The sequence below is a fragment of the Pteronotus mesoamericanus genome, unplaced genomic scaffold (genome assembly GCF_021234165.1).
Source record: "Pteronotus mesoamericanus isolate MK-2021 breed Mesoamerican mustached bat unplaced genomic scaffold, CSHL_Meso_final contig_173, whole genome shotgun sequence".
In the NCBI taxonomy this organism is placed as follows: Eukaryota; Metazoa; Chordata; class Mammalia; order Chiroptera; family Mormoopidae; genus Pteronotus; species Pteronotus mesoamericanus.
Window position 1 is genome coordinate 4,777,684 of NW_026555072.1, and position 27,176 is coordinate 4,804,859.

The window sequence follows — 27,176 nt, forward strand, 5'->3', positions numbered from 1 at the left end:
ACAAAAAATCTAGTGATTCTGCTTCTCTGACTGAATCCTGAATGATGCAAGTGGTACACCCTCAACAGAGGAACTGGGGAGAGGAAGAATCCTGCCAGGCACTTCCCCCAGGAAAATGCAAGACTGATTGGAATGTTTTCCTGAGAATCATAATTCTGTCTGAACTTCCTGGACCACAGGACCTTTGCACAACAGAAGCCAATGAGCTCCTATGGAAGTTTCTGCAAGCTTACACGCACAAGTAAGTTGCCAGAAGCACTTAGCTTCCTTTATTTTAAGAAGGAAGGGAGAGAGGGAAGGAGAAAAGACAGAAGCCCATAAAGTGAATTGGACCAGTGAAGAATTATGACCAGCCTTGGCATAACTGAATCAAAATGACAGACCATGAAACAATGTGTTTTATTCTGTACCAGCTGTCCTGCCAGTCCCATTCTGTATCAGCTGAATTGCCTGCCACAATGATTATTTTACCTGCCACAGTTAAAGTCTTTGAGCAGTCCACAAATGTTTCAATGGTGACTCTTTCAGAGCCCTTGAATGGGCAGAAATGGAGGGACAAGGTGGGGAGAAGGAAAGAGACTCCAATAGGAGAGGAAAGCTAGTCATCACTTCCACCAGCAGGGCTATCCAAGATGTTGACTACTGCATGGAAGAGAGGACCATGATTTCCACCAAGTGAGCCTCTCTTTGCCAAAGGTTTGACAGCAAGGGGCACAGGTAGGCAAGGGAAGTTAGCTCTGACCAGGGCTTCTGCTACATATATAACATGAGGGAAATATACATATATATGTGCATGTGGGAAATTCAGCTAAGATGGTCACTTACCTAACCACAATGGTGCATGTCTCCAAAAGGAAAATAATCACTTATATCTTAATCTGGGAACAGTAGTTTCAAAGATTAGAAACCTCCTCATAGCAACTGAAATAAAAGGGGGCTCTATTGTGTTGGAAGTACATCCATCCAGGCCTCATGGAAATTTGGAAGAGGTAAGGCCTATCTCTGCCTCCAGGACAGCATCACCCCTCATCTCTGCTCCTCTGCATGTCTCTCCATTACCTTATCAGCAGACTGGATCTCTCTGTGTGGTCATGCTCCTTGCTTCTGCCCAGTATGACATGACCTCTCAGTTCCTTGACAGACCACCAACTGCCTGACTCAGCCTCTCGGGGTCCGGGCAAACACCCTAAGTAAGTGTGTTATGGCATATCAATCTGTCTGGGACCCAGTATTTGCTTCTTAAGGACCTCCTAGGTGCCTACCCCAGACTAGGACCTGAGAAAATTACAGACTAATTATTCAACATTCCTGTCCAGAGGCACTGAACAGCTAAGGGGAAATATGACACACCCAGCATAAAGTGTATGTAACAAAGTCCAGGAGAGGGAAGAAAATGAGGGCCCAGGGTGGAAGGTCAGTAAAGCTGCTTGAAGGAGATGTGAGCTAAACTGGGAGGGAGAGGATGGGCTAGGGAAAATGTCACTGGCAAGTCTTCCAGAGAATAAAAGAAGAGCATGCGGAGCAAAGACATAGAAGTGAGAATAAGGTATGATTTTGGGAGACAGCAAGTGTTATGATCCATGATTATAGTATGTGTTGAGAGCAGTGGGTAAACATTGCAATGGCAGGAATGGAGCGGGTACTAAATTTCATCCTATAAGACAGCGTTCTCAAACTTAAGTGGGCATCAAAATCCCCTGGAGGACTTGTTAACACACACATTCCTGGGCCTTGCCCCAGAGGCCCTGATTCATCAGATCTGAGGTAAAGACTGAGAATTTGCATTTCCCAAGAAAAGTGCCTTGAGGACAATGAACCTTTCCACAGATTGGCCTTAAAGTGGTAGGCAGGGTAAACGGGCAAGGGAGTGGGGTCAGGGAAGCTGTGTGGCAAAAGTAGGATGGAACCACATACACACAGCAACTGGCAAAGAAAGTAGGGAAGGGTGGGCACATCCAAGAGGTGTATCATCTTCCATAGGCCTGCCAGTGTTCAGGGTTCCCAGAGAAATGAGGACACACAAGATCCATGTCCTGCCCTCGAGGTCCAGACCACCTGACAGTACATGAGACACAAAACACAACAAGGAGGCTGCAGGTTCAACACAAGAAGGCAGTAGAGCCTGACCCGGGTTTGAATTCTGGTTCCACCACTTAGTAGGAAACCCTGAGTTTGTCCCTACATATTCTGACACACAGAATCCTCATTGTGAGCTGTCTCAGCACCTACCCTAATGGAAGTGCGCCTGAAAAAGAGCAAGTATTCAATACTGTTAGCTATGTTTTTTATTGTCATCACTGTCAAAGGCCATAATACATAACAATGTACAGGTATGTCACCAGAAAGGACATTTCTGCTGCCTCCAAAAGGGCCTCACAGGTTGGCATTTACCATGGTAAATTCACATCAGTCCAGGATTGAATTTTCAATAATTTCTGCACTGCTTTGTTTAGCAATCATGTATTGTGTGAACTTTCTACCAAGTACTAGGGACACAGTGGTTAATGAGACAAAGTCCCTGCTCCCTTGGAGTTGCCATTTGGTGGTCTTACCAGCACACCCACAGAAGAGCCAACTCACTCTGACCAAGTATATCACATAGCCAACAAATTAAATAGCTACTTAAAAAAGCATAACTGCCACCCAAAGTAGAATGTACCAAGAATCTAAACAGAAACCTTAGGAAAGGATGTCAACCAGAGTTTGAGTTCCTGTTTTACATGGAAACTGGAGCTCTGCAAGAGATGAACCTTCCAGTGCAAGGGAAATTTTGTATATTTCTCATCTCACCCTACCAAGGTTTATTTAGTGTTTAATTTAATATTGTTTTAACATCTATTCAACCCTCCTGGAAACATTACCCTCTCAGAAATGACCCAAAGCAAACTCCAAATTCTGGACCCACACTTGACTGACTTCTTGTCTCTGCTTCTACCTTTTGAGCCTGACTTTCCATTAGCAACTGAGTTGCAAGGAACCTAAATTGATCAGCATAGGCAAACAGTAGCAAAAAGAAGCTTCCTTACAGGGAATGGACCTATCATATATCTACCATATCTTATGGATTTCAAGGCACAATTGAAATGATTTGGGGACCATCTACTGTACAAAACTCCCTCTCCTGGTACCAGTAACAGTGGCTGAGAGGATGAGCTGTGACATAAAGTATCACAACTAAGAGTTATGAGGACATTATTGGATGTGTAAACTTTTAAAATCAAGCATATGTTTCTCCAAAATAATTACTATGGTGACAGGCACTTGTGGAATGAAAAGTTAACAAACTAGGAAACCTCAGGTTGTATCTGGGTTTCAGAAGAAAATAAATCAGAAGGAACTTTAATAAAAGGGAAAAAAATCGAATTACTGGAGCAGGAAAAGAACTGTAAGCTGTTTCTCTTAGTAACATAAACCCAATGGAGATAGATTTTCATGGTTTTGAATACAATTCAGCTTAAACAAATGTTCAGTAACTTCTTCCTTAATTATCCACAAGAACTTATAGTCATTGACTTGTCATCATTTTAATTATGACACATTGATTAATTATGATACATAACTCACCTAAACTCTGCTTCACAAGCATATTTAACAATAAAATAGTGCAGAAGATATTTAGGTGTGTAACCAGAAAGCAACTCACAGATTTATTAGCATTTGAACTTTCTCTTCTTCTCCATGGCCATTAGAAGACCTTGATAACAGTAAATTCACTACAAGTAAAAACTCATTTGTCTGAAATTTCCCTCAGCATTCCAAATTTAGCTAGCCATGGCAACCTTCTTACTGGATAAACTGACTGTTAAGCTTTTTTTTCTGGTATCACTACACGTGTGTATCCCCACACATAACAATGGCAGCCTCTGGGAGTGGCAACAAGAGATTATTTTCACTTTTGCACTGTACAATTCCATATTGTTTCAATGTCTCACAATGAACATGCACAGGATGGCCAACTTTAAAATCCTCTTTCTTCCTAGTGCATTGGGAAAAAATGCACGGGTTAACCATTCTATATAGACAGCATGGGCACTTTCTGTGGCCTGATCCATTGATAAGAGAAGACAGTGGTGGCCATTGGAAAGGGTAAGAAGGGGAATAAAGTGACTGGAGTTAGCGTATCTGCTGTCTTTAACACATGTGCCATAATTTGCAAACATATAATTTTTATTTGCCTTATTTTTATGGTCTAAGGTTTCCAAGGTTTCCAACTTTTGGCACGTCTGGACCACACTGGAAGAAGAGTTGTCCTGGGCCACACATTAAATACACAACACTAACAAAAACTGACGAGCAAAAAAAAAGGTTTTAAGTAAATTTATGATTTTGTGTTAGGCTGCATTAATAGCCATCCTAGGCCGCATGTTGCCCTGGGCTGTGTGTTGGACACCCTTGCAAACTACTTCTCATTTTAACGTGAAACTCTCTGTTGGTCAGTTGGAGATGTCCTTGGAAAGAAAGGTCAGAGTCCTGAACTAGACTGCACATTCAGCTAACTCAGTCACCTCAAACTTCTGACTGCTGATCTGAAAGGGAAAGCCATACCTCTTATCTTAGATTTCCTTTCTAAGAATAGTGAGCCTTCTTTCTTCTACACATTTATTTCCACTGGGACAGGTATTTAAATATGTTTAGTGGTGGTAAATATTTGTCTTTTGAGTAATACTATTTTGGGGAAGCAGCCAAAAGTCATCCAGAACCAAGTGTGCTATTAATACGGAAAATGAACTTGAGGATAATATGGCTATACAGGGGTCTGGAATATTGAGTACTTTAAAGAGATTCACACACATTGTCTTCCTGAGTCCTCCTGCCATTCAACCATCCCCTCTTGAAGAGGGGGAAGCTGAGTTGCAATTGGACCAAGATTCCAATCATAACCCACTGCCCTTCCCTCAGGCCTCAGTGAAGCCACCTTCTCTGCGTTTGTGGGCTGCTTGGCTCTCCTGAGGGCAAGGAGCAAAGACTTTTTCTGGAAAAAGTTTTTGGTAAAGTCATCCCTGGCCCATAATTTAGTCTGGAAGTTTGAGGACCTGAGGCAGCTCTGAGGTCCAGCAACCATGCATGTAGTGATTCTCATGGGCCCTGAATCACCTTGGCTCATGGCATCTCTGCTTCTTTACATAGCTCTGCTCTGCCCCCATTTTCTCAGAGATATCCCAAGTCTAAATACCAAAATAGAGACAGAATAATTGGATTAATCTTCACCAACACCCCATTAGGCAGAGCCTTTCACACCAGGCATCCCCATCCCATCAGAGATGGTCTCGTCCTCTTCTAGCTTCAACTAGAAGGTGACATGGGGACATAGCTAATATACCATGGCCAATTAGAAAGTGTGTCTATAATGTAGTAGTTATGATGCTGGTGCTGATGCTGATGACAGTGATACTGATAATGATCCATACCATTTACTACGTGTAAAACACATGCCTCTCACCATGCCAAGCCTTTAGCACGCATGTTCTATGGAGCTTGTAAACTGGCTCTGTGCTCAATTCTTAAAAAGTTAGCAAGACAGGCCATAGTACAGAATTTGAACAACTTCTTCAGTCTTTCCAACACATGAAAGTAGACTATTTGGCAGTGTGACTTCTGGCAGATTTTCCTGACCAAAATGACCAAAAGGACAATCTTAGTACCTTCACCCATACCTAACCCAAGATAGGAAGTATAAAAATAGGGCATCTAGGAGTTCATCTCTCCTTTTTTTATGTCACCTTGAGATGCAGTGTGAGGTTAATGGCCAATCTGAGACAGTATGTGGCCCTTTGACAACCGATTGCCCTCCAGCTGCAATTTGGCCCTCCAGATCCATCCTTCAGCTTGATTTCTCCTGTCTTTCTGGAAGAGAGATTCAAACCTTCCAAGAAGGTAGAGAAGCCTCTGCCTTCTGTGATGGAATTGGAGGAGTCAGAAACCCATTTCTTCACCAGGCATTTGTGATTCCCTCCTGAGAGTTTCATTCAGTTGCATTTTGAAGATAGCTGGGCTTCAGGAGCACCATTATTACAGTATGCATAGCCCCTTTTAAAGGGTAACACTTTGGCCTTTTAGCAACCAAACCTTCTGGGGGGAAATGATAGCTAACTGAGAAATGACAGAGAATTGTTTTTATACCACATGTCCACACTCTGTCATGAAGGATTCACAATCATTTGTATTTGTGTCCAAAATAAAGGAAGAAGTCTTCCCAGGACTACTTTTAAAGCTCCTAAATAGGAATGCTGAATCACATCTCACTCCTTCCTCTTTCACATTCCCCACTGGCATTTCCCAGATTTGCCTAATAACAAGAGTGATGCAAGACACCTGTCAAATGTAGAGTTTTAGGCCCTCACTGGACATACCTATTCAGAATTTGTAGATGAGGCCTAGGAATCTGTACATTTATAGCACTTTAAAGGCTTTGATTGTCAGTCAAATTTGGGACACACTATTCTGAAATCACCAATTTCTTTTTTTCTCCCCTCTTTTTCCCTATTAAATCATTTTTAATGCTCTACTGAGACTTGGGCATGGAAGTAGGCTAGGACACCAATAGGAGCATGATCTTTAACAAGCCATTTCCCTTTCCTGGTCCTTACCCCAGTATTCTCATCTGGAAAATGGGATCATTTTACTGGTTCACCTGACAATGAAGTCTACCATTTGCATTTGCTAGCATGGGCTGTGAAAATTAATATCACTATATTTTCCACAAATTTTGAAAGCCTTCTTTAATGAATCACTTTAATTTTCCAGGATAGTCACCAGGGCAAGAGAGAACTAAAGGCTCAAAGTCCCTGTGCATGAGGAGATGATGTCTGTGAATAGACTTGCCATAGAACCTGACACTTAGAACTTTCAGAAAGTGTGGGCATCCTTCCCCTAACTGTATCTTGCCCATAATGCTTTCAGACAGAAACCAATACAGAGGCTTCTGCATCAGCCTTCCGCACGCAGCTCCTGTGATATCTCCTACCCACCCAGAATTCACCAACACACAGGACCAACAGGGATAGACAACATGTGCACAACATTCTCTGATGGCAACTTCAGAGGAAGTCAGCTTCAAAGCCCAGACCCTTTCTAGCACACTGGGTGGCCCCCTAGAAATGGCCATCACTCAATTGAGATATAGTCCTGCTGCTGCCATCTTCCACTTGTGTTGGAACCCTTAGGCTGGGTAGATCTCACCCATGGGATGGAACTTGAGAAAAAGCTAGGGCAATTCTGGCAAGATGACTGACAATCCACCTAACTTTTAAGTTGTTGTCTGCTGGAAGGGAAATCCTCTTTCTGCTTGACCATTGGATGAGCTTCTTAATTCTACCTTCTAGAGAAGAATAATAAGTATAGCTGTTTTACTTTCTAAGTACCTCCATCAGAATCACAAAATTATTTGTTTAGACAATTTAACTTGTATGCTTCCATTCTGGGAAGAACACTTTAAATAAGGGCACTGCATATTGATGGTGGTGTGTTTTGAGCAAACACACACATAATGTGGATAAAACCCAACAGAAGATCAAACAACTCATTGAGGAAGTTAAATTTTGTGTACTCAGATTTCACTAGAAGCTTCAAAAATGAAAGCAAATCTAGTTTCAGTTTCAGTTGCTATTGTTTCCACAACGAACAAGTGTTTTACACTTACCCAATGTGTAATCTGTGTGTGTGTGTCTTATAGAGATATTATATATAACATATAATTATAATATATTATATAAATATAACACATCAATTATTAATTTATATGATTAATGTTTGTTGATATAATTAATATAAATTTTATATATAAAATAATTATATATAATTTTATGTATATATAAATCAGGTTTATTTCAAGAAGTTGGCTTATGTGATTGTGGGGATTGGGAAATCCCAAATCCAGTGGGTTGGAGACTCTTAGACAGGAGCTCACACTACAATCCCCAGATGGAATTTCTTCCTCTTCAGGGAAACCTTAGTTTTGCTGTTAAGGCCTTAAACTAATTGGGACAGGCCCACTCACATTATCAAGAAACATTTCATCTACCTAAAGTCAACTGACTAGAAATGTTAACCATATATACAAAATATCTTCACAGCAACATCTAGATTAATGTTTGATTGAATAACTGGGCACCACAGACTAGCCAAGTTGACATGTAAAACTGACTATATAGAGACAAACCCACTAAATTTTATTGACTGTTTTACAGACTTTTAGAGATTGTGGTGAAGAAGTATGACAATCACTCTCAGTACCACCCTGCACAGAAGACCCCTGTTAAATGCCCAAGGTGTAGTAGGTCAACAAGCATCCACACTGGCCTCTGCCATTCTCTTCTGGCCCTAATCTGGGGACAGGAGCTTATGCTGCCCAAGGCCATGGTCAACAGGGCCAAGCCCATGTTGCACTGTGGTAGTGGGATCAACTATCTTGGTTTCTCAGTTTTAGCACTGAAAGCTTTGCATCTCAGGAAACATTCAGTCCCAAGCAAAAGGGATGATTGGACCACCTACTCTGTTGGCCTCTCCAGGCCGTCCCCAAACTCCAGACTCTGACTTCGAGGTCTCCAGAGGTCTTTCCACCTTCCTGGGTTCCCACTGGGCAGATCAAGGGCTCCGCATTGCTGTCTTTGCCCCATGGTACAGTGCCCAGGCCTCTGGGGACTACCTTTCGCTGCCTATCCTATTGGTTCACTCAACCAGAGCCTCCCTTAGGCAGGCCACCTGCAAACACTGTCTGCAGACATGCTGTGGACACATGTTCTGCCCTGGGACTTTCAGGCATAGTTTGTGACCTCCAAAGCCAGGCTCTTGGAACTTGAAAATCCTGTTTTCACTCACAAAGTCTGACTTTTGCTGTCATTGCTATCATTCCCTACCACCACTATTGTCTCTGCTGGGAGTTTAAACTTTTTAATTTAATAAAAGCAGATACTATTTATTGAGTATCTGCTCACCATACATTGTTCCAGTATTTTACACCTATTAATTTACTTGATCCTTATGACCTCATAGGGTGTCATTACTGGTACCTCATTTTAGAATGGAACCTGAAGTACAGAGAAACTAAATAACTTGTGCAAGGTGACACAGCTAGCTGGTACATGTGGAGCCAGGGTTAAATTGTGGCAGACTGTGCACCAGAGCCCTGTTCTGAAATGATTTTTTGCATTTATTAGTAAATTCATTGTCTTTGCTCAGCCTGAGGAGAAAGGTGTAGGAGAGGGTTAGAAAGTCATGGGAAATAAGTTTAGGTCTGTATCCCAATTTTATCCCAAGAAGAACAAAGTGGCATACGTAAGATGCTAGAGTGCAACATCATAACTATGGTGACATCCTAGTGAAATGGTGGAGGGAATTAAAAAAGGCCAATCGCAGAGGGTCCATCCCATCAATTCAGCCTGAGATCAGCTCTGTGTAGAAGGGCAGGGTGGGGCACCACCGTGGGTGGGGATGCAGACCAGAGCTCCACGGCTGGGACCGATTGCTGACTGCCTGTAGTGGGTGCCCTGCCTACTCAGTGCCCTCCTCCCTTGCCTCCAGAATGGCTCTGGCCCTTCTTCTCCACTCCAGGGGCCTTCCTGCCTCCTCCCGTGCAGCCTGCTAAGCCTCTTCTTGCCCTACTTCTAAGGGTGCTCTGCTCCACCCCCCAATGCCAGGGGTCTTCTCCCTCTCCCTCCTGCTGCACCCCCTAGTACTACTCAGCCCACTCCCTCCGACCCCTCCACCTTCTTGGGGTCTCTCCACTACCAGGCCTTACTTGGCCCCCCAACCCTAAGGTGTCCCCAACAAGCAGAGCCTGCCAATGCCCTGCCCTGCCAGGTCTCCTCAAGCCTTCAGCAGCCTTCAAAGTCTCATCCACCTCCCCGCAGGGCCTGCCCAGCCCCCTCTTGCGCTGCCCTTCGCAGCGACTTCTGGACCGTGTGGTTCGGCGCTATGCTGAGGTGGCTGACGCTGGCAGCATTTTCATGGACCACTTCACGGACCGCGACAAGTTGCGCCTGCTCTACACATTGGCTGTCAACGCGCATCCCATCCTCCTACAGGTACGCAGCAACCCCGAAAAGCCACTCCCAGAAGGAGGCTCACATCGGACTCCTAGGAAGACAACCCTGGGTTGAGCTCTCTCCCCCTTTATTGCATGCCTTGGGATAACCAGCCCATAATACCTTTATGGTTTTCAGTAAATATTCATTGGCTTCTGCAGGGAGAAAGTGCTGTGTTTGCTGTAAAGGAAAGAGGTATAGGAATTGGGATGGGTGGGGGATAACAGCTACCTCCACTGTCTGAGGTAGCCCTGAAGGGTTCTGTGAAGGACAGCAACTCTGACCAGTAAGATTTGAGCAATCCCAGGACGTGGGGAAATAGCCAAAGAATGACCCCCAGGAGGAGTGCCCTGTAGGTACATACAATTGGAAAGGAGAAAAAAATGGAAGTAATCTAAATATCTATCAATAGGGGAATGATGAAGAGCAATAGAGTCTAGGGATATACTGGTAAACATGATAGGGAGTGGAGAGAGATTCTGGGCTAGTTCAGTGGTTCCCAAAACTTGTGTCTCCCAAGGAGAGGCATCATGATTTTTGGCCTATCACAGAACTTGGTGCTTGCATTGTTATTTTTTTTTTATTTTTAAAATTTTACTTATTTTTTATTTTTATTTTTTCCATCACTATTTATCCTCCCATACTTTCTACCATCTCCACCCTACCCTCTACATGCACTGTTATTTTTAAAAATATTTTTCTCTAAATGATCCTTAACTTGATCCTCTTCCCCCACCCCCCATGGCCTCTTCCTAAGCAGTGCTATCTGTGAAATCTTAAATAGTCCTATTTTTTCAACTATGCAACTATTAAAAATAAACATATTCCCCTGAATCTGAATACCATCTAAAATCCTGGCAAGTGCCTTAGCATTTTCATAGCTTGCATTTTCCTACCTAGCTTGGGGACACTGTTAAAATGTAATCCACATCATAGAAATGAGAGCTTCCTTTTCCAAATCTATTCATCTAAAACAAGCATAGAAAGAGGGGAGGAATGGGGTGGGGATGTTGTCTCTTTCCAAGAGACTGAGGGGCAGGGGCAGAGGCAGAGACAGAGAAAGGGAAGGAAAAACAGAACGCTGTTTCTGTGAATTTTTTTCTCCAGTCTTCTAATGCCTCCTCTTCCTCCTGGCTTGGCAGATTTTTCCTGGAGCTGAAGGATGGCCACTGCCTAAGTACCTGGGTTCCTGTGGACGATTCCTGGTCAGCACCAGCACTAGCCTACTGCAGGAATTCTATGGTGCACCCCCAGACCAGGCAGCTGACCTGGCCTACCAGCTCCTCAAGGTCCTGGAGTCTCTGAGGAACAACGATCTGAATTATTTCCTCTACTTCACCCATGTGGATGCTGCCATGTTTGGCATCTTTAATAATGGGCATCTGTTCATCCGGGATGCCAGTGCCCTGGGTGTCATCGACAAGCAGGAAGGTACTCAGCATGGGCCTGGCTGAGCAGCTGTCAGAAGGGAAGTCAAAGTGATAGTATCTTGAAAGGGTGCCTAGAGATAGCACCATTAGGCCTTTCCAGTCTCCATATATTGGAGAGAGAGCAGCCCAAATTCAGGTCAAATGTCCCTCTTCCCCTTTAGGATTTATGCTCTAACTCTATTTCCAAAGGGGAACTGGCCTTCACTTTGTCCATGGGGGACATCATGCATTTGCATCATGGCATGGCCCCAAGAGCAATGCTGTTGTCCAATTTAGTCTCTGTGGCCCATGAACCTGCCCTGCCCTTCCTTACACACACACTGCTCCTCAATCCATCTCCCTCTCATCACCTTTCTCACCAGATGCTTTTAGCCTTTATCTGAAAATTACCTGGATGATTCACTTGTATATTTTGCACCATTTTGGCACCTTTGCTTTTTATAAAGTTTCCAATTAGAAAGCATGGCACCACATGAGGTATACAACTGAATCATGTTTTTCATGATGTGTACAGACTCACAAGGGTTTCTGGAGCCCTTTGAGCATCCCAGTCTCTAATGGTGACCAAATGTTATATGCTCAATAATAGGACAGAGGGTGTTTTATATGAGAAGGCCTACAAAGATAGACCTATTAAACCATACTTACTCATTACCTTGTTTGCTTTTATTAGAAGAAATGTGGCTGATTTCAGAATATTTGGGATATGTAAACCACTGAATGTCAGTCCCAAGACAACCCATTGAATGCATATTCTGAATTACCTGTTCTTTCTACCGACTTTGTACTTTTAAAGGGCAAATAATACTGGTTCTAGTAATTTCCTGAGTTCTCTAATTTGGTAGTAAGAATGGGAGAATCACAATACAGAGGTGAGCCTTATAGTTATAAGCCCAACTTCTGGTTGGCATAAGTGAAGCCCAACTTCTGGTAGGGATAAGTGTGTTTTCCATTGCCCATGCCTCAACCTATTGTACCAGTTCCTCCCATGTTGTTTTCAGCAGGAGCCATTGTATTCCTGAGCCCTAAGCCTCCTACTGACAGGATACTAGGAGACTAAGACACTTTGCCCAGCAATTGTAACTAGTGGCATCTCCCCCAAGGAGAGCAGGTTGTAGATTGTATAACATTTCTTGTTTCTCTTCCAGGCAGCCAAACAGCCACCAGGGCAGGAGAGAATAAAGACATCTTTAGCTGCCTGGTTACTGGCTGCAAAGCTGAGCTGCCCTCCTGTGACACCATCCCTGAGAAGCAGAGCCTGGTGCTGGTGTGTCAGCAAGTGCTGCCTCAACTTCTCCAGAGGAAGTTCCCTTCTCCAGTGCAGGAGCAGATAGATGTCCTCCTGGCTAAGTGTGGGGAGGATACTCGCCCAGACCCTGAAGTCCTCAGGGCTGCCAGCCAGCTGAAGGACATCTTGAGACCCCTGAGAACCTGTGACTCCAGATTTGCCTACCGCTACCCAGACTGCAAGTATAACGATAAGTTCTGAAGGGCTGGAGATTGGCTGGCTTCCAGGACAACATCCTTGGCTCTCCATTTCCCAGCTTGGTCGTTGCAAGGTTGAAAGAAGATGTTTTAGACATTAGGAGAAATGCACATTCATTTACCAGGGACTAAGGAACATTCCAATGACTGGAGGGTCATTGTGTGACACAGTGTCATTGTCTCCATTGGCTGGAACATCACAAAAGAGCCAGAGGTGGACATCAGATGATCCAGGTGTGGACACTCACTCAGCCTCTGAGCTTCTATTTTCTCTGTTCTCCACCAGACTCTCAAATTAGTGAAAGAAGACAAAGATATGAAGGGCCAGGGAAATATGATTCACCCTTAGCCCAGGTGGTTATAAAGTGTGTTCAGAAGTATACACAGGCAGGATGAATGAGACAGAACAGTAGAGGTCAAGAGGCTGGCATGAAGAGTGAGGACCCTGGCCAGTAGCATGTTTGGTTAAACTCAGACAAAAGGGGCCCCTTCCTGCTCCCTCTACCCCTGAGACAGCCCTCCTGTCACATTCCCTACACCACCCCAGGGTAAGAAGATTGCAGGCCAAGGGAACATATGGACAAGACCACACCCTGGGTATCTGGGGCCTCATACAGGTGTGAGTGAAGCGCCTCACGGTGTGGGAAGGAGCCAGAGGTAACAAGTTGGGGATGGGCTGGAGGCCGTGTTCATCCAGATCCTCTGAGAAGCAAGTATCAAAACAGGATGAAACAGTGAAGGATTGTGTTAAGGAAGGCGCCTGTGTGGAGAGGAAGAAGGACAAAGCCAGAAACAGCTGGAAGAGCCAGAAGGCCAAGTTGTTCTGAACCCAAAGGTTGAGTGGGAGTATCCTAAACTGTTTTTACATAATGGAAGGAAGCTTCAGCAGGGTTGTCAGGGTATGCTTGAGCCAAAGCTAGTCATTAGATGAGCCACAAGTCTCCAAGAATGGGTGGCCTTTATACCTCTGCTGCAGGGAACAGCCCAGGGGAGGCATGGCCTCAGCCCAACCGCAAAGATGGATTTTGAAGCTCAGTGCAGGGCACCTAGCCAGTTCCACTCCCTGGAACAAGAGGTCTGTGAGTAGAACATTCTCACTGTAGCCACAGCTGGACGTAGACCAGCTTTTGCCACCTGTGGCCTCCAATGTAGGACTCTAAGGAGTCCAAGAATTTTCATTCAAACTTGACCTTACAGGTTATTATAAAAAAATTTTCAAGGTCAACAACAAAACGTATTTTACCAAATGTTTGTTAGTTTGCTTTATGACTTTTAAATATTAATCCATATGGTATGTGTGCCTTCATGTATATTTTCACCCCGATCCCACAGACATTCATGCTGAGCTCTTTGAACCTTTGCCCAACCTCCCTGCCAGCCCTGTACCAACTCCCCCAGAGACCTCTCAGTTAACCTTCCCTGTCTACCTCTGAGTCATCACCTTTAGGTTAGAAGGGCTGGCTTAACAGGCTTCACAGTGCAGACATAGAAACTGAGGCCCAGAGAGGAAGAGTGACTTGCTGGGATAGTTCAGGACCCCTGTTAACAGTCCATGCTCTTCTTGCATTCTACTTCAGCCTCTGACTCTTACCCTGGCCTACCCAATTCTGACCCTTTCACTCACATTTAAAGGTGGGCCAAGAAAAGTCCTATTTTATGGTAACTAAGCTGCCCAAGGGGTTTGCCTTTGACTGCTCCAGGCACTCTCCCTGGGGCAGCCGTGACAGTGAGTATGACAGGCCAAACTTCTGGAAAGGCTGGCTGAGAGTCTGAGATGGTTGCCCTCTGGCCTGGTCTGAAGGATGAAGATTGACCACCCTTCCCAACACCTTACTTTCAGCCCAGTGAAACTGATCTTAGACTTCTGGCCTTCAGAACTGTGAGAGGATAGAAGCTTATTGCTACAAACCACCCACTTTGTAGTAATTTGTTACTGCAGCTCAAGAGGTGAACACAAACCCTGAACTTCATCTGACTGTCTGCTTCCAAAGAATCCAACTTGTAGTACCCCCAACTTCAGTTTGTTGTGATGGATTCAAAAGTCAGACACTTCATGAGGGAGAATGTTAGTGTCTGTACCCAGGGTTGAGAGTTGGCTGGTTCCATTCCTCCTCTGCATCACTTAAGACTCTATGGGAGGTCTCACCTTGACCAAAAGCTTTTACTGACAGTACAAGCTCCCACAAGCCCTTTCTGAATCCCATGTTGGTACTCCTGAGCCACAGGTCTGTGCCCCAGACCTTGAGGCTAATCCCAAGGAGTAATCCAGAGAGCTCTGTGTCCCACTTTCCCATCAAGCTGGGAGATCCCTGAGGATGGCAGCGGGGGAAGGGGCTCTGTATTCTCATAACAACCAGCACAGGGCTGGCTACAGAGCAGGTGCTGGGAAACTGTTCTTTCCGAGGAGAATGTTTGTGTTCTTCAAATGTTTTTGCTTGCTGTTTTTCACACACCACGTGCTATAAGCCGAATGTTCCTGTCTCCTTAAATTCATATATTGAAGTGTGAACCCTTAAGGTGAGGGTATTAGAAAGGGGAGCTTTTGAGAGGTGATTAGATCCTGAGAGCGGCGCCCTAATGAATGGGATTCATGCTCTTTTAAAAGAAACCCCAGAAAGCTCCCTGGCCCTTTCTTCCCTGTGGGGACACATGGAGATGGTACAGGCTATGAACCAGGAAGTGGGCCCTCACAAGGTTCTGAGTCTGTCAGTGCCTTGGTCTTGGACTGCCAGCTTCCAGAACTATTAGAAATACATGTGTGTTGCTTATAAGCCACCCAGTCTATCACATTTTGTTATAATAGCCCAAACACACTAACACACCATGTTGACCATGTACAGGGTGGGGCAAAAGTAGATTTATAGTTGTGAGTATGTAAAACATAGAGTTTGTTCTTGGATTATTCATTAAACATTGTATTATGTTCCATATGAACAACTATAAATTTACTTTTGTCCCACTCTGTACAGGACATAGCTACTTCCTCAAGAACAAGTCTTTTCTCTCAATAGTCAGGACACAAGTACGTCAACACTCAAAAGACTTCATCCAGAAAAAAAAATTATCATGGTATATTCTTAGTCCTCTGGTATTGGATTGGCTGCATTAGAGTATTTTTATGAATTTTGCAACCCACTGCCTTTTTTGCCCTCAGGACTAATACATAATTTGTGGGATCCAATGCAATATGAAAATGTGGGGCTTCCTGCCATTAATAATTGCAAAATGGGGACATCAGGGCATTAAACTAAGCACAAGCCCTGTGGGACTACATACATTGCATGACCATGAAGTTGTACCTGGGTGCCTGAGAATACTAATTCTCATTAACATCAGTGTAGAATGTTCTTGGGGTTTACTGAGGTCTTACTTGACCACAACAACCAAGGGGAGTAGGTGTGGGACCAGAGGTGATTTATAAAATATTTAACAATTGTCATGGCAAAGGAACTGACTTATGCGAATGGACCCCATCAGGTGTAGCTACCAGGTGGACATAACTACAATTCTGCAGGTAAGTTCTACTTTTCAAATGAAGAAATTGGTTCAAGTAATTTGCTCAAAGCAACAATTTTTAGGTCTCCTGTTTTCCCAGTCCTCCCCTATAGCATCTGACTTCTGTCTCTAAGAGATTCCATGAGCCTGAACATTTCCCCTAGAGTTATGATAAATACTTTGTTGGATTTGGGGGTGGGGGCATTGGGGAAAGATCTAGAGCTCTGGAAGCATATAGACTTAGTTTCAAATTATTATTCTGCTGGTTGCTGTGTAACCTTGGGCAAGTTGCTTAAACTTTCTGAGCCTCACTTTCTTTATCCATAAAATGCGGAGAAAATTTCACCCTCATGTGGTTATTGCCCTGTTTAAATAATACAATGTCTCTCAAGAGCCTGGAGTATGTGGGCATTCTGTATTTGAAGGCAAATGTAGGAAAAGAGCAGAGGGTCTCCTGGCAGAAAGGGCTCTTCACACAGCCAAGGAAATTTGCTGTAGCCTCTTGGGAGGGACCTAGGTCCCTGCCCCAAGCCAATACTACCCCAGCCCATAGAAACCCCCAGAATGTTGCAGGCTGCTAGACAGCCTGACTTGGGCCATTTTTTTCTTCCCTCCTGCTATCTAGACTCTAGGTTGACTACACTTTCCTCCCCAGCCAGGCCTTCCACCAGGCTCAGAAAGGAACCCTTCTCAACCAGGTAGTGTCGAGGGCATTGGGAAGTCCATCTGTGCTCAGTATTGGAGAGAAATGAGGAAATTACATTGGCCCATTGAAAGCTCACTGTCCATTGGTGGTAATGTGGCTTTTCTGCCCACTCTAGGCCTGTTGCCCACATGTATTGACATATCTGTGTTCACATGCATGCAAGTATACTCTGGTCTGCCCACAGCTCTTTATGGCATTAAGAACAGTTGCAGTTGTAAGCTGTGTAAGATGGTCAACTCTCAGGCAGCGGCCCCGTATTTGCAGATTTAATAACCCTCTAAGAAGGCAACTTAGAGAAAGTAGTCATCAGCAAAGGGCAACTGGGAAACCAATTCAAGTGGCCCACCCATTGGAGCTCTTTGTAGAAGTAGGCAAGGACAGGGAGAACCCCATAGTTACATAGTTACAAGTAAGAAGAGAAGAAAGGAAAAAATGAACACTGTGGTGTTAAACTAGAACTGGAGGTATCACTCTGCACTTCGGACATAGCACTAGGGTTACCAGGGCATAGTTTCAGGCCTGAGCTATGACTATAGAATCAGTATGGCAATACAGAGGGAGCAGCGGCTCTGGAAGCAAACATGTCTGCCTTCAGATCCTGTGCTAGCCCTTCTTGCAAAAATCTGTACACCAAAGTTAGTTAATCGTAGCATTGTTTGCAATTGCAAATACTGGAAACAACCTAAATGCTCATACATAGCAGAGTGGCTGAATAAACATATTCACACACTGGATGCAACTCTATATATAAATGAGGAAGATTTCTATGAACTGACATGGATTTGCAGGATATACTGCTAAGTGAGAAAAAAAAGACCAAAGTACACAAGGGTATTTATAGGATGTTACTTTTCATGTAAGAAAGAAAGCAGTAAGAAAACGTTCATGTATCTGCTCACTTGTGGGTGTGTGTGTGTGTGTGTGTGTGTGTATAAAAAATCACTCTAACTCTAACCCTAGCTCTTGTGATACACACATACACACACACACATACACACACATGCACACACACACAATGATACATATATATATCACAAGACATAGGGTTAGAGTTAGGGCAGATATATATATATATATATATATATATATATATATATATATATATGGATGTGTGTGTGTGTGTGTATATATATTTCACAAGTGAGCAGATACATACATATATATATGAGAGAGAATAAACCAGAAGTTGATGAGATTAGTTATCTACAGGGAATAGGTAAAAATAATGGGAATGGGGTAGTAGGAACAAGGAGTGACACTTGCCTGAGCATACCTTTTAGTATAAATCTGACTCTTAGAACCATGGGAATATTTCACATACTCACAAATAAATAATTAAGATTAACCAGGATGTGGGTTAAACTAAAATAGACTATAAACAATAACAAATGGATCTAACTGGATTACAAATGAATAAGATAACTATACAGAAAAATTAACTGAAGTAACCTGGCAAGGGAGCATTTTGACTTCTTAGTACAAGGCTAAAGACAAAAAGAACTGTATATACACTCTTACATGGATAATTTTATGTTATATGAATTTTTATCTTGACTAAAAAAGAATCATAGATAAAAATTGTTTTCTGGTTATTACTTTTCCCATGGGGATGGGGGTTAGCAATTCCAAAACTACTTCAAGTGTTGAGCAAGTAAGTAAATATTTTGTGGATAATGAGAGATGGGCTTCTTGCTTTCAGAGAAAGGAATTACAAGTAAGGAGAGAAGGAAGAAAAAATTGAACACTGTGGTGTTAAACTAGAACTGGAGGTATCACTCTGCACTTTGGATTATAGATAGATGATGACTGATAGATAGATAGATAGATAGATAGATAGATAGATAGATAGATAGATGATAGAAAGTAGATAGATGATAAATAGATATAGATAAATATACAACTAGATATGGAAATAGATATGAGTGTATAGAAATATATTTCCTAGCTCTGTCCCTGAGAGGGCCTGCAAGCAGTGACACTTCAGTACCTCGTGCCCAGGTCTTGTTTTCTCTAATAAAAGAAAGCAGAACTCATTGGAAAAATAGCTGATTCCAAGACCAGGACAGGGAAAGTACAAGATAAGCCTGGAATAATATTGTATTGCAAGAAAAGAAGGAAGTGCTCAAAAAACTTAGGGAGTATGTCAGAAGGACATGGGAGCCAACTTGAAGGGACTCCCAAAAGCCAAATGGGGGACAATTTGAAATATAAAATAAATAATGAGTGTAATGGGTTATAACCCATAGAATAAATTCTTATGAGATCATACTGACATAAATATATAACAGAAAAGTAAATAAATGGGGAAGGCAAGAGCTTTTTCCTACAGTAGACTTCCAATTAATAAATGTAGATGGAATGATCAAAGTGAAAAATTACCATTTTAAAAACACCTTTCCTTTATAACACCTTTCCTAAATATCCTTTCTGAATCTTAACTGCCACTACATGAATGTAACCCTTGCTAGTCCCACATTTTCAAGTCTTCTACAAATCTTGACAGTTTTTTCTTTATAACATTAATTATAGGGATTCTGTTCAAGTAGTCCCCAGGTGATTTTCAATGATGGTTGTTCTGTAATACAACCAAGTTGTAATTTTAATATGGTCTTTGGAAGAAACATGCACAGAGTTTATCTATTCTGCCAGCTTGACTTTAAGTTTACGGTAATAATTGTTGCATGCAAGTATCATCAATGGGGGCTAAAACTAGTAGATAAAAAGTATGAGAAATAGATTGTTTGCATAGTCTCAAAGTTATCTTGCCACAACATACTTATTAATCACAAAGGAAAAAATAGTTATTTTATGATGAAGAAGCCTGGAACACATGACATGAACCAAACAATCAAGGTCAACATCACCAAAGATAATTTATATAGGCATTGTATACTCCCTGACATGATACACTGAGGAGGATACAGCACCTTCTGTATTATTCTTGCTGAAAATACAGAACCTCAACTAAATCATGAGATAATATCAGACAAATTGAGGGACATCCTACAATTGACCATGAAAGACAAATGATAAAGAAAGACTAAGAAATTATCAAAGATTGAAAAGGACTAAGCAGACAAGAGAACTACACCCAATGTGGAATCCTCGATTGGCTCTTGGACCAGAAAAAGGACATTAGCGGTGTTAGTACTCACCAGCCAAAACCACCAGAACATACCTATTGTTGGACAAGCTGAGTTTATTGCTCATCACAAGAAGGGACAAAGCACACCATGGAGCAAAATGAGTAGTCTCAGGAAGAGGGCGTTAGAAAGGACTTCTTACAGAATTGGGGCTCATTAGGTAATTTGGAGGAAGGGTCAAGGAAGCAGAGCTTTGCTATCAATTAGATGCTGTTAGGAAGTGGTGGTAAATTAAATCCATGATTGCACATCTCAATGAGTCCTACCTATAGGGCAGGAGTGATGAAGCAGGCTAACACCATAGTTAGTAAAGCAGCAGTCACTCATATTAACCAGCATAGAAGGATGTTTGGTCATTTTTGTTTAAAACATATTCATGTTGTTGTTTGTATTTAGACATGAATATGGAGTGGTCTTGTTTTGTCTTGATTCATGATGGTCACATGTTTGATGTTAGTGATCTGATAAATTGTTTCTATTCAAGGAGAATGTGAAGGGCCCACTGTGAGAGTCAGGCCAGCACTGAACAACACCACTGCAGGGCCAATTACAAGTTACCATGGGCTGCTTTTCTCTTTCTCAGTGGGACAATTGGTGAAACTCCAATAAGGTCTAAAGAGGGGTGTTCAACCTTTTGGCATCTCTGGGCCACACTAGAAGAAGAATTATCTTGGGCCACACATTAAATACATTGTGACATGTAATCACAAAAAATCTCACAATGTTTCAAGTAAATTTAGATTTTGTGTTGGGCTGCATTCACAACCACCCTGGACTATATTTGGCCTGTGGGCCACAGGTTGGACACCCCTGGATTAGATTACTACATAGTATTTTACCAGTGTTAATTTCTTAATTTCAATAATTGCACTGTGTTTATGTAAGATGTTAACATTAGGGGAAATTAGATCAATAATTCTGTATACTATTTTGGAGCTTTTTTGTAAGTCTGAAATTATTCCAAAATGAAAAGTTAAAAAGGCAACTGAGGGCATGAAGCAGAAATTGTTTTGGCACCAGGTGAAGAAGCTGGCTTGTATATTTGGGCTATGCTCTATATAAAAAAAGACATCCCATAACATGAGAGCATTACCTGTGTGACAAAATGGTTCCCACTATGAGAAACACATGGAAATTGAGTTGAATTAAAATGAAGATTTAGGTCTCTCATTTGGGGCTTATTCTAGAGTGATGCTCATTGAATAGAAGCACCACTGTACCATTTTGATAATTAGTGCTTTTTTTCTCCTCCTCTTATTCAATTGGTCCAAGTGAGTGTACTTGTACTAGAACCAGGGTAGCTCCTACCATACTGAAAAGCAGTAGAGACCTGGGGCTCATGCACTCACTTCTGATTCCTTTCTTCCTACACACAAATCATAGTGCATCTGGTAGACAGGGCATCTAGCACAAGTTGAAAACCCCTTTATACTCCTACATCTCCAGCTGAATTCATCTTTCTGCCTCATGCCCTTACCTGGAGCTTCTCTCTGAAAAATCATTCTTTAGGGGAAATTGTGCCAAAAGTGTTAATACTCCCCTTGTTTAAATAATATAGATTTTAATATTTTTTTAATGATCCTAAACAAGGCACGCAAAAATTCAGGAAAAGAGGTAAGTCATGGAAACTTGGTGAGAATATGATCCTATTGAAAAAAATTGGCAAAACACATCAAAAGCTCAAAAAGGATTGCACATTCTACCCAATAATTTCACTTCTGGGATGCTATCCAAAGTAATCAAGAATGCAGAGAGATTTACTCACAGAGTGACTATTAAAAACCAAGGATTGAACACTTGTAACCCCTACTGAGAAGAGAGTCTGTGGAATTTTTAATAGGCATAAACTACCACACAGGGAGAAATGAGAGAGGAGAAAAATAGAAACAAAATTTTGAAAGTTGGAAAGCAAATAATACCAGGACCAAAAGAACTGAATCTTAAGCTGGCAGCAATGGATGCTGGGAACCATTCCAATTTAGACCACAAAATCTTTCAAAAGTTTGAGGAATTTGTGGCAGTAGGTCCCTCAGGAAGTGAGAGGGAAGAGGTGGCTGAAAAGAGGATGAGTCCCTTTTTTTTTTTTTTTTTTTTTTTTGGTCAAAAATACAATTGTATTTAAGCACAAAGACCTAGAAGCAGAAACAAGGAGATCAACAACACACGCAATTCAGAAATTAGGAAATTCTTTGTGGCATGTGTAGGGAAAAGCACTCTCAGGTGTATAGTTTTTCAACCCATGCGAGCCATTTTAAACTTCCTTACCAAAAGATAAAAAGGTCACACAACCTGAGCAGAGTTTATTGCCTGTGTGGGAATATCTTTCCCTGTTTCAGGTTCAGTGTGTACTAATTTGTTCTGCTTAAAGGTGTGTGTCAAAAGACCTCAGGTACACCCCTAGATTTTTTCATTTCAGAGTCCATGAGGAAGGGATTAGGGCCCTTCTGTTGTGGCACAAGAGAAGTTCAAGCAGACCAATTGCACCCACTAAGCATGGGGGACAGACATCCACTACTGAAGCTGAACTTGTTTGGTCTATTGTCTATGTGAATAAAAACATTGTTCTATCTATTGCTTGACTGTATCGTGTTTTCCTTGGTGACTCTGATACCAAGATGCAGTGGGCAGAAGTCTTTGGATCTCTATTTCTGATGATTGGCATTGCTATGGTCTTTGTTATCCTCCATGTAGTTGGAGTCCTCTCCTGGCATTGGTAACCAGTGCATGGTGTTCTGCTCAGCAGAATGAATTGGTTCAAAGCATTTCAAGGGACAATGTGGATATTCTAGAGCAAAACATATGATATGAGGTGGAACAGAACTTCAGGTTGAGAGGGATGAATAATGCAGATTTGTTTCTGGCAGGTCCCTTGTGTGATAGGCACCTTGGAGAGGTCCTCTTGACTAGTGAGTCTCTTATCTCTGCTGGTTTTGGGATGGCAACTTGTCTCCCTCTGTATGACTACAGTTGGCTCGGAGTTACTTCTCTCCATAGGAACCCAGGGTAAGTGGCCATGAAAGAGGAGACTCTTTAAGAGCAGTCTCCTATCTCACCCTGGCAGACAGAATCCCTGCTGATTTTCACAGGCAGATGTTATATGGGCTTCTCTTCCCAGATCTGATGTTCTGGCCTGGTAAGCCCAGCATGGGGTTGAGACCCTGCCTTCCTCAAGAGGAACCTTTGCAGCTGAGATATTCCACTGGAATCTCAGCCACAGCCAGCCCTTTTTGCCTCTCCATCCTTGCTATCTGTCTCAAAGTGGCTTCTTCCATAAATCCTTGATTATAAGACTTCTGTTCAGCTAGTCTTCAGTTGGTTGTTCAGTTTGATGTTCTATAATTAGTTCTAATTCCTATTTGGCCCCAGGAGGAGGTAAGTGTAACTTCCACCTACTCCATGGCCATCTTGGATCCCTCCTGTTCACTGTGCTTTTGATGTCATATCTAAGAACACACTACCAAATCTAAAGTCATGAAGATTTATCACTATGCCTTCTTCTAAGAGTTTTAGCTCTTCTGTTTGGATTTTGTCCATTTTGAATTAATTCTTTATAGGGTATCAGGCAAGCATCCAAATTTGTTCCTTTGCATGTGATTACCCAGTTTTCTTAGCACCATTTGTTGAAAGACTATTCTTTTCTCATTGGATGAACTTGGCACCCTGTCAAAAATAAATTGACCATAGATGCATGGGTTTATTTCTATTTCAATCCTACCGCAATGATCTATATGTCTATCCTTACACCAGTACCATAAGCTTCATGATTACTGTAGTTTTAATTAAAGATCTGAAATTGGGAAATGCAGTCCCCAAGCTTTTTTCCTTTTCAAGATTGTTTTAGTTATTCAGGGTCCCTTGGAATTCCATATGAATTTTAGAATTAGTTTGTGCATTTCTGCAAGAAAATGTAGTTGACATTTTTAAAGAGATTGCATTGAATCTGTGGATCAATTGATAGAGTATTACCATCTGAAAAACATAGTCTTCAAATAGGTAAACACAAGATCTCTTTATTTATGTAGGTCTTCTAAAATTTCTTTAAGAGCCCTGGCTGGTATGGTGAAGTGGATTGAGTGCTGGCCTGCGAATCAAATGGTTGCCAGTTTGATTCCCAGTCAGGGCACATGCTTAGGTTGTGGGCCAGATCCCCAGTAGGGGGTGTGTAAGAGGCAACCACACATTGGTGTTTCTCTCCCTCTCTTTTTCCCTCCCTTCCCTTCTCTAAAAATAAATAACATCTTTTTAAAAATTTCAAGAGATGTTTTATAGTTTTTGGTGTACAAGTCTTTAATATTTATTAAATTTACTTCTAAGTATTTTACTTTTTGATGCTCTTGCAAATGGAATTGTTTGCTTAATTTAATTATTACATCATTATTGCTAGCATCTTGAATTATAATTGATATTTATATATGTTGATCTTGTATCCTGCAACTTTGACAAAATTATTTATTGGCACTATTTTTTTGTGGGTTCCTTAGGATTTTCTCTACATATGATCATGTCCATCTATAAACAGAAATATAATTCCTTTTTTCCAATTTGGGTGGCTTTTATTTTCCTCATCAAATTTTCCTGACTAGAATTTTCAGTGCAGTGTTGAATAGAAATGGTGAGATAAAAATAAATATATATATGTTTTTTAAAAAATCCTCAACAAAATACTAACCAACCAAATCCAGCAGCATGTTAAAAGAATTATACACCATGAGCAAGTATGATTTATCCCAACATGCAAGGTGGTTTAATACAAAAAATCAATTACTGTAATACATCATAGTAGTAGAATGAAAGGGGAAAACATGATTATTTCAAAGGATAAAGAAAAGTATTTGAGTAATAGCAAAATATTAGAAACAAAAAAGTATTTGACAAAATCTAACACCCCTTCATGATAAATATAAATACTATCAGAAAATGAGAAACAGAAGAAAACTAGCTCAACCTGATAAAGAACATCTATGTAAAACTCCACAATTAACACATGTAATGTTTAAAGATTTGATACCTTTCCCCCTTAAGGTTAGGAACAAGACAAGCATGTCTGCTCTCACCACTTCTATTCAAAGGTGAATCCTTAAAAAAAAATGTGATAGCTCTTCCTTGTCAAGATAAAACCATCTCCCCACTTTTGGCCAGGATGGAGGTGTAGATAGATACACTTTGCCTCCTCGCACAACCAAAAGAAGTACAACAAATTTAAAAACAAAAAAGAATCCAGAACTGCCAGAAAATCAAACTGTATGGAAGTCCAATAACCAAGGAGTTAAAGAAGAAACATACATCCAGACTGGTAGGAGAGGGGGATATGGGCAGCCAGAGCAGAGAGGACACACAGCAAGGTTGTGGCTGGATGACTGGGCAGGCAAGACAGCAGCTGGTGGTCTCACATTTTCATGCAGATAAACCAGGAGGAACAACAGGGGAATGAGACAGACCACACAACCCAGGGTTCCAGTGCAGGAAAAGAGCCTCAAAACATCTGGCTATAAAAATCTGTGGGGGTGGCAGCAGCAGGAGAAACTCCCAGTCTCACAGGAATGTTCGTTGAAGAGACCCAGAAGGACCTAGAATGTACATAAACCCACCCACCACAGAATCAGCTTCAGAAGGGCTTGATTTGCTTGTGGGGAGAAGAGGAAGTGACTGAAAGCAGGTGAGAGCCAAGCAACCAGCACTGTTCCCTCTCTGACCCCTCCCCCACATACAGGGCCACAACACAATGATGTGAGTTGCTCCCCACTGTTGAATACCTAAGGCTCCACCCCTTACAAGGTAACAGGCACACTGAGACAAAGAAATGTGGCCCAAATGAAATAGATCAAAATTCTGAAAATAGAACTAGATGATGAACAGATAGCCAACCTATCAGATGGAGAGTTAAGAACACAGGTAATCAGGATGCTCACAGAAAGGACTGAGTATGGTCACAAAATTGAGGAAAAAGTGAAGTCTATTCAAAGTGAAGTAAAGAAAAATATACAGGGAACCAACAGTGAAGGGAGGGAAACTGGGACTCGAGTCAATGATTTGGAGCAGAAGAAAGAAATAAACATTCAACCAGAACAGAATGAAATAAGCCAGTTGATGAAAGACAATTACCATATGATCTCACCTATAAGTGCACTCTATTCAACAAAATAAACTAACGAACAAAATAAACCACAGGCTCGGAGACATGGAGCAGACTGAAAGTGACCCGAGGGGATAGTGAAGGAGGACAATGGTGGAAAGAAGGGGAAGGGACTAGACAAAGAACATGTATGAATGACTCATGGACACAGACAACAGAGTGGGAATTGACTGTGGGAGTGGGGGTGGGGGTGGGGTGGGTGGAGGTGGATAAAGGGGTAGAAACTGAGACAACTGTAATAGAATAAACATGATTTATAAATTTAAAAATAAATAAATTAAAAAAAAGAATGAAGAAACAAGAGTTCAAAAAAATGAGGAGAGGCTTAGTAACCTCTGAGACAACTTTAAACGTCCCAACATCTGAATCATAGGGGTGCCAGAAGGAGAAGAGGAAGAGCAAGACATTGAAAATTTATTTGAAAAAATAATGAAGGAGAAATTCTCCAATCTGGCCAAGGAAATAGACTTCCAGGAAGTCCAGGAAGCTCAGAGAGTCCCAAAGAATCTGGGCCCAAGGAAAGACACACCAAAGCACATCATAATTACATTACCCAAGATTAAAGATAAGGAGAGACTCTTAAAAGCAGTAAGAGAAAAGGAGACAGTTACCTACAAAGGAGTTCCCATAAGGCTATTAGCTGATTTCTCAAAAGAAACCTTGCAGGCAAGAAGGGGCTGGCAAGAAGTATTCAAAGTCATGAAAGGCAAGGACCTACATTCAAGATGACTCTATCCAGCAAAGCTATCATTTAGAATGGAA

The 27,176-nt window shown here is 42.0% G+C and overlaps 1 protein-coding gene across 1 annotated transcript in view; it reads left to right on the forward strand.

Moving 5' to 3' along the window:
* The window catches only part of DIPK2B (divergent protein kinase domain 2B), a 53,246-nt gene extending 40,158 nt beyond the window's left edge, over positions 1–13,088 (forward strand). The window contains exons 3-5 of the mRNA XM_054566518.1: positions 9,849–10,022; positions 11,165–11,453; positions 12,601–13,088. Of these exons, the coding sequence (XP_054422493.1) occupies positions 9,849–10,022; positions 11,165–11,453; positions 12,601–12,941 (804 nt within the window). The 3' untranslated portion in view covers positions 12,942–13,088. The remainder of the gene's footprint in view (positions 1–9,848; positions 10,023–11,164; positions 11,454–12,600) is intronic.
* The last annotated feature ends 14,088 nt before the right edge of the window (positions 13,089–27,176 follow it).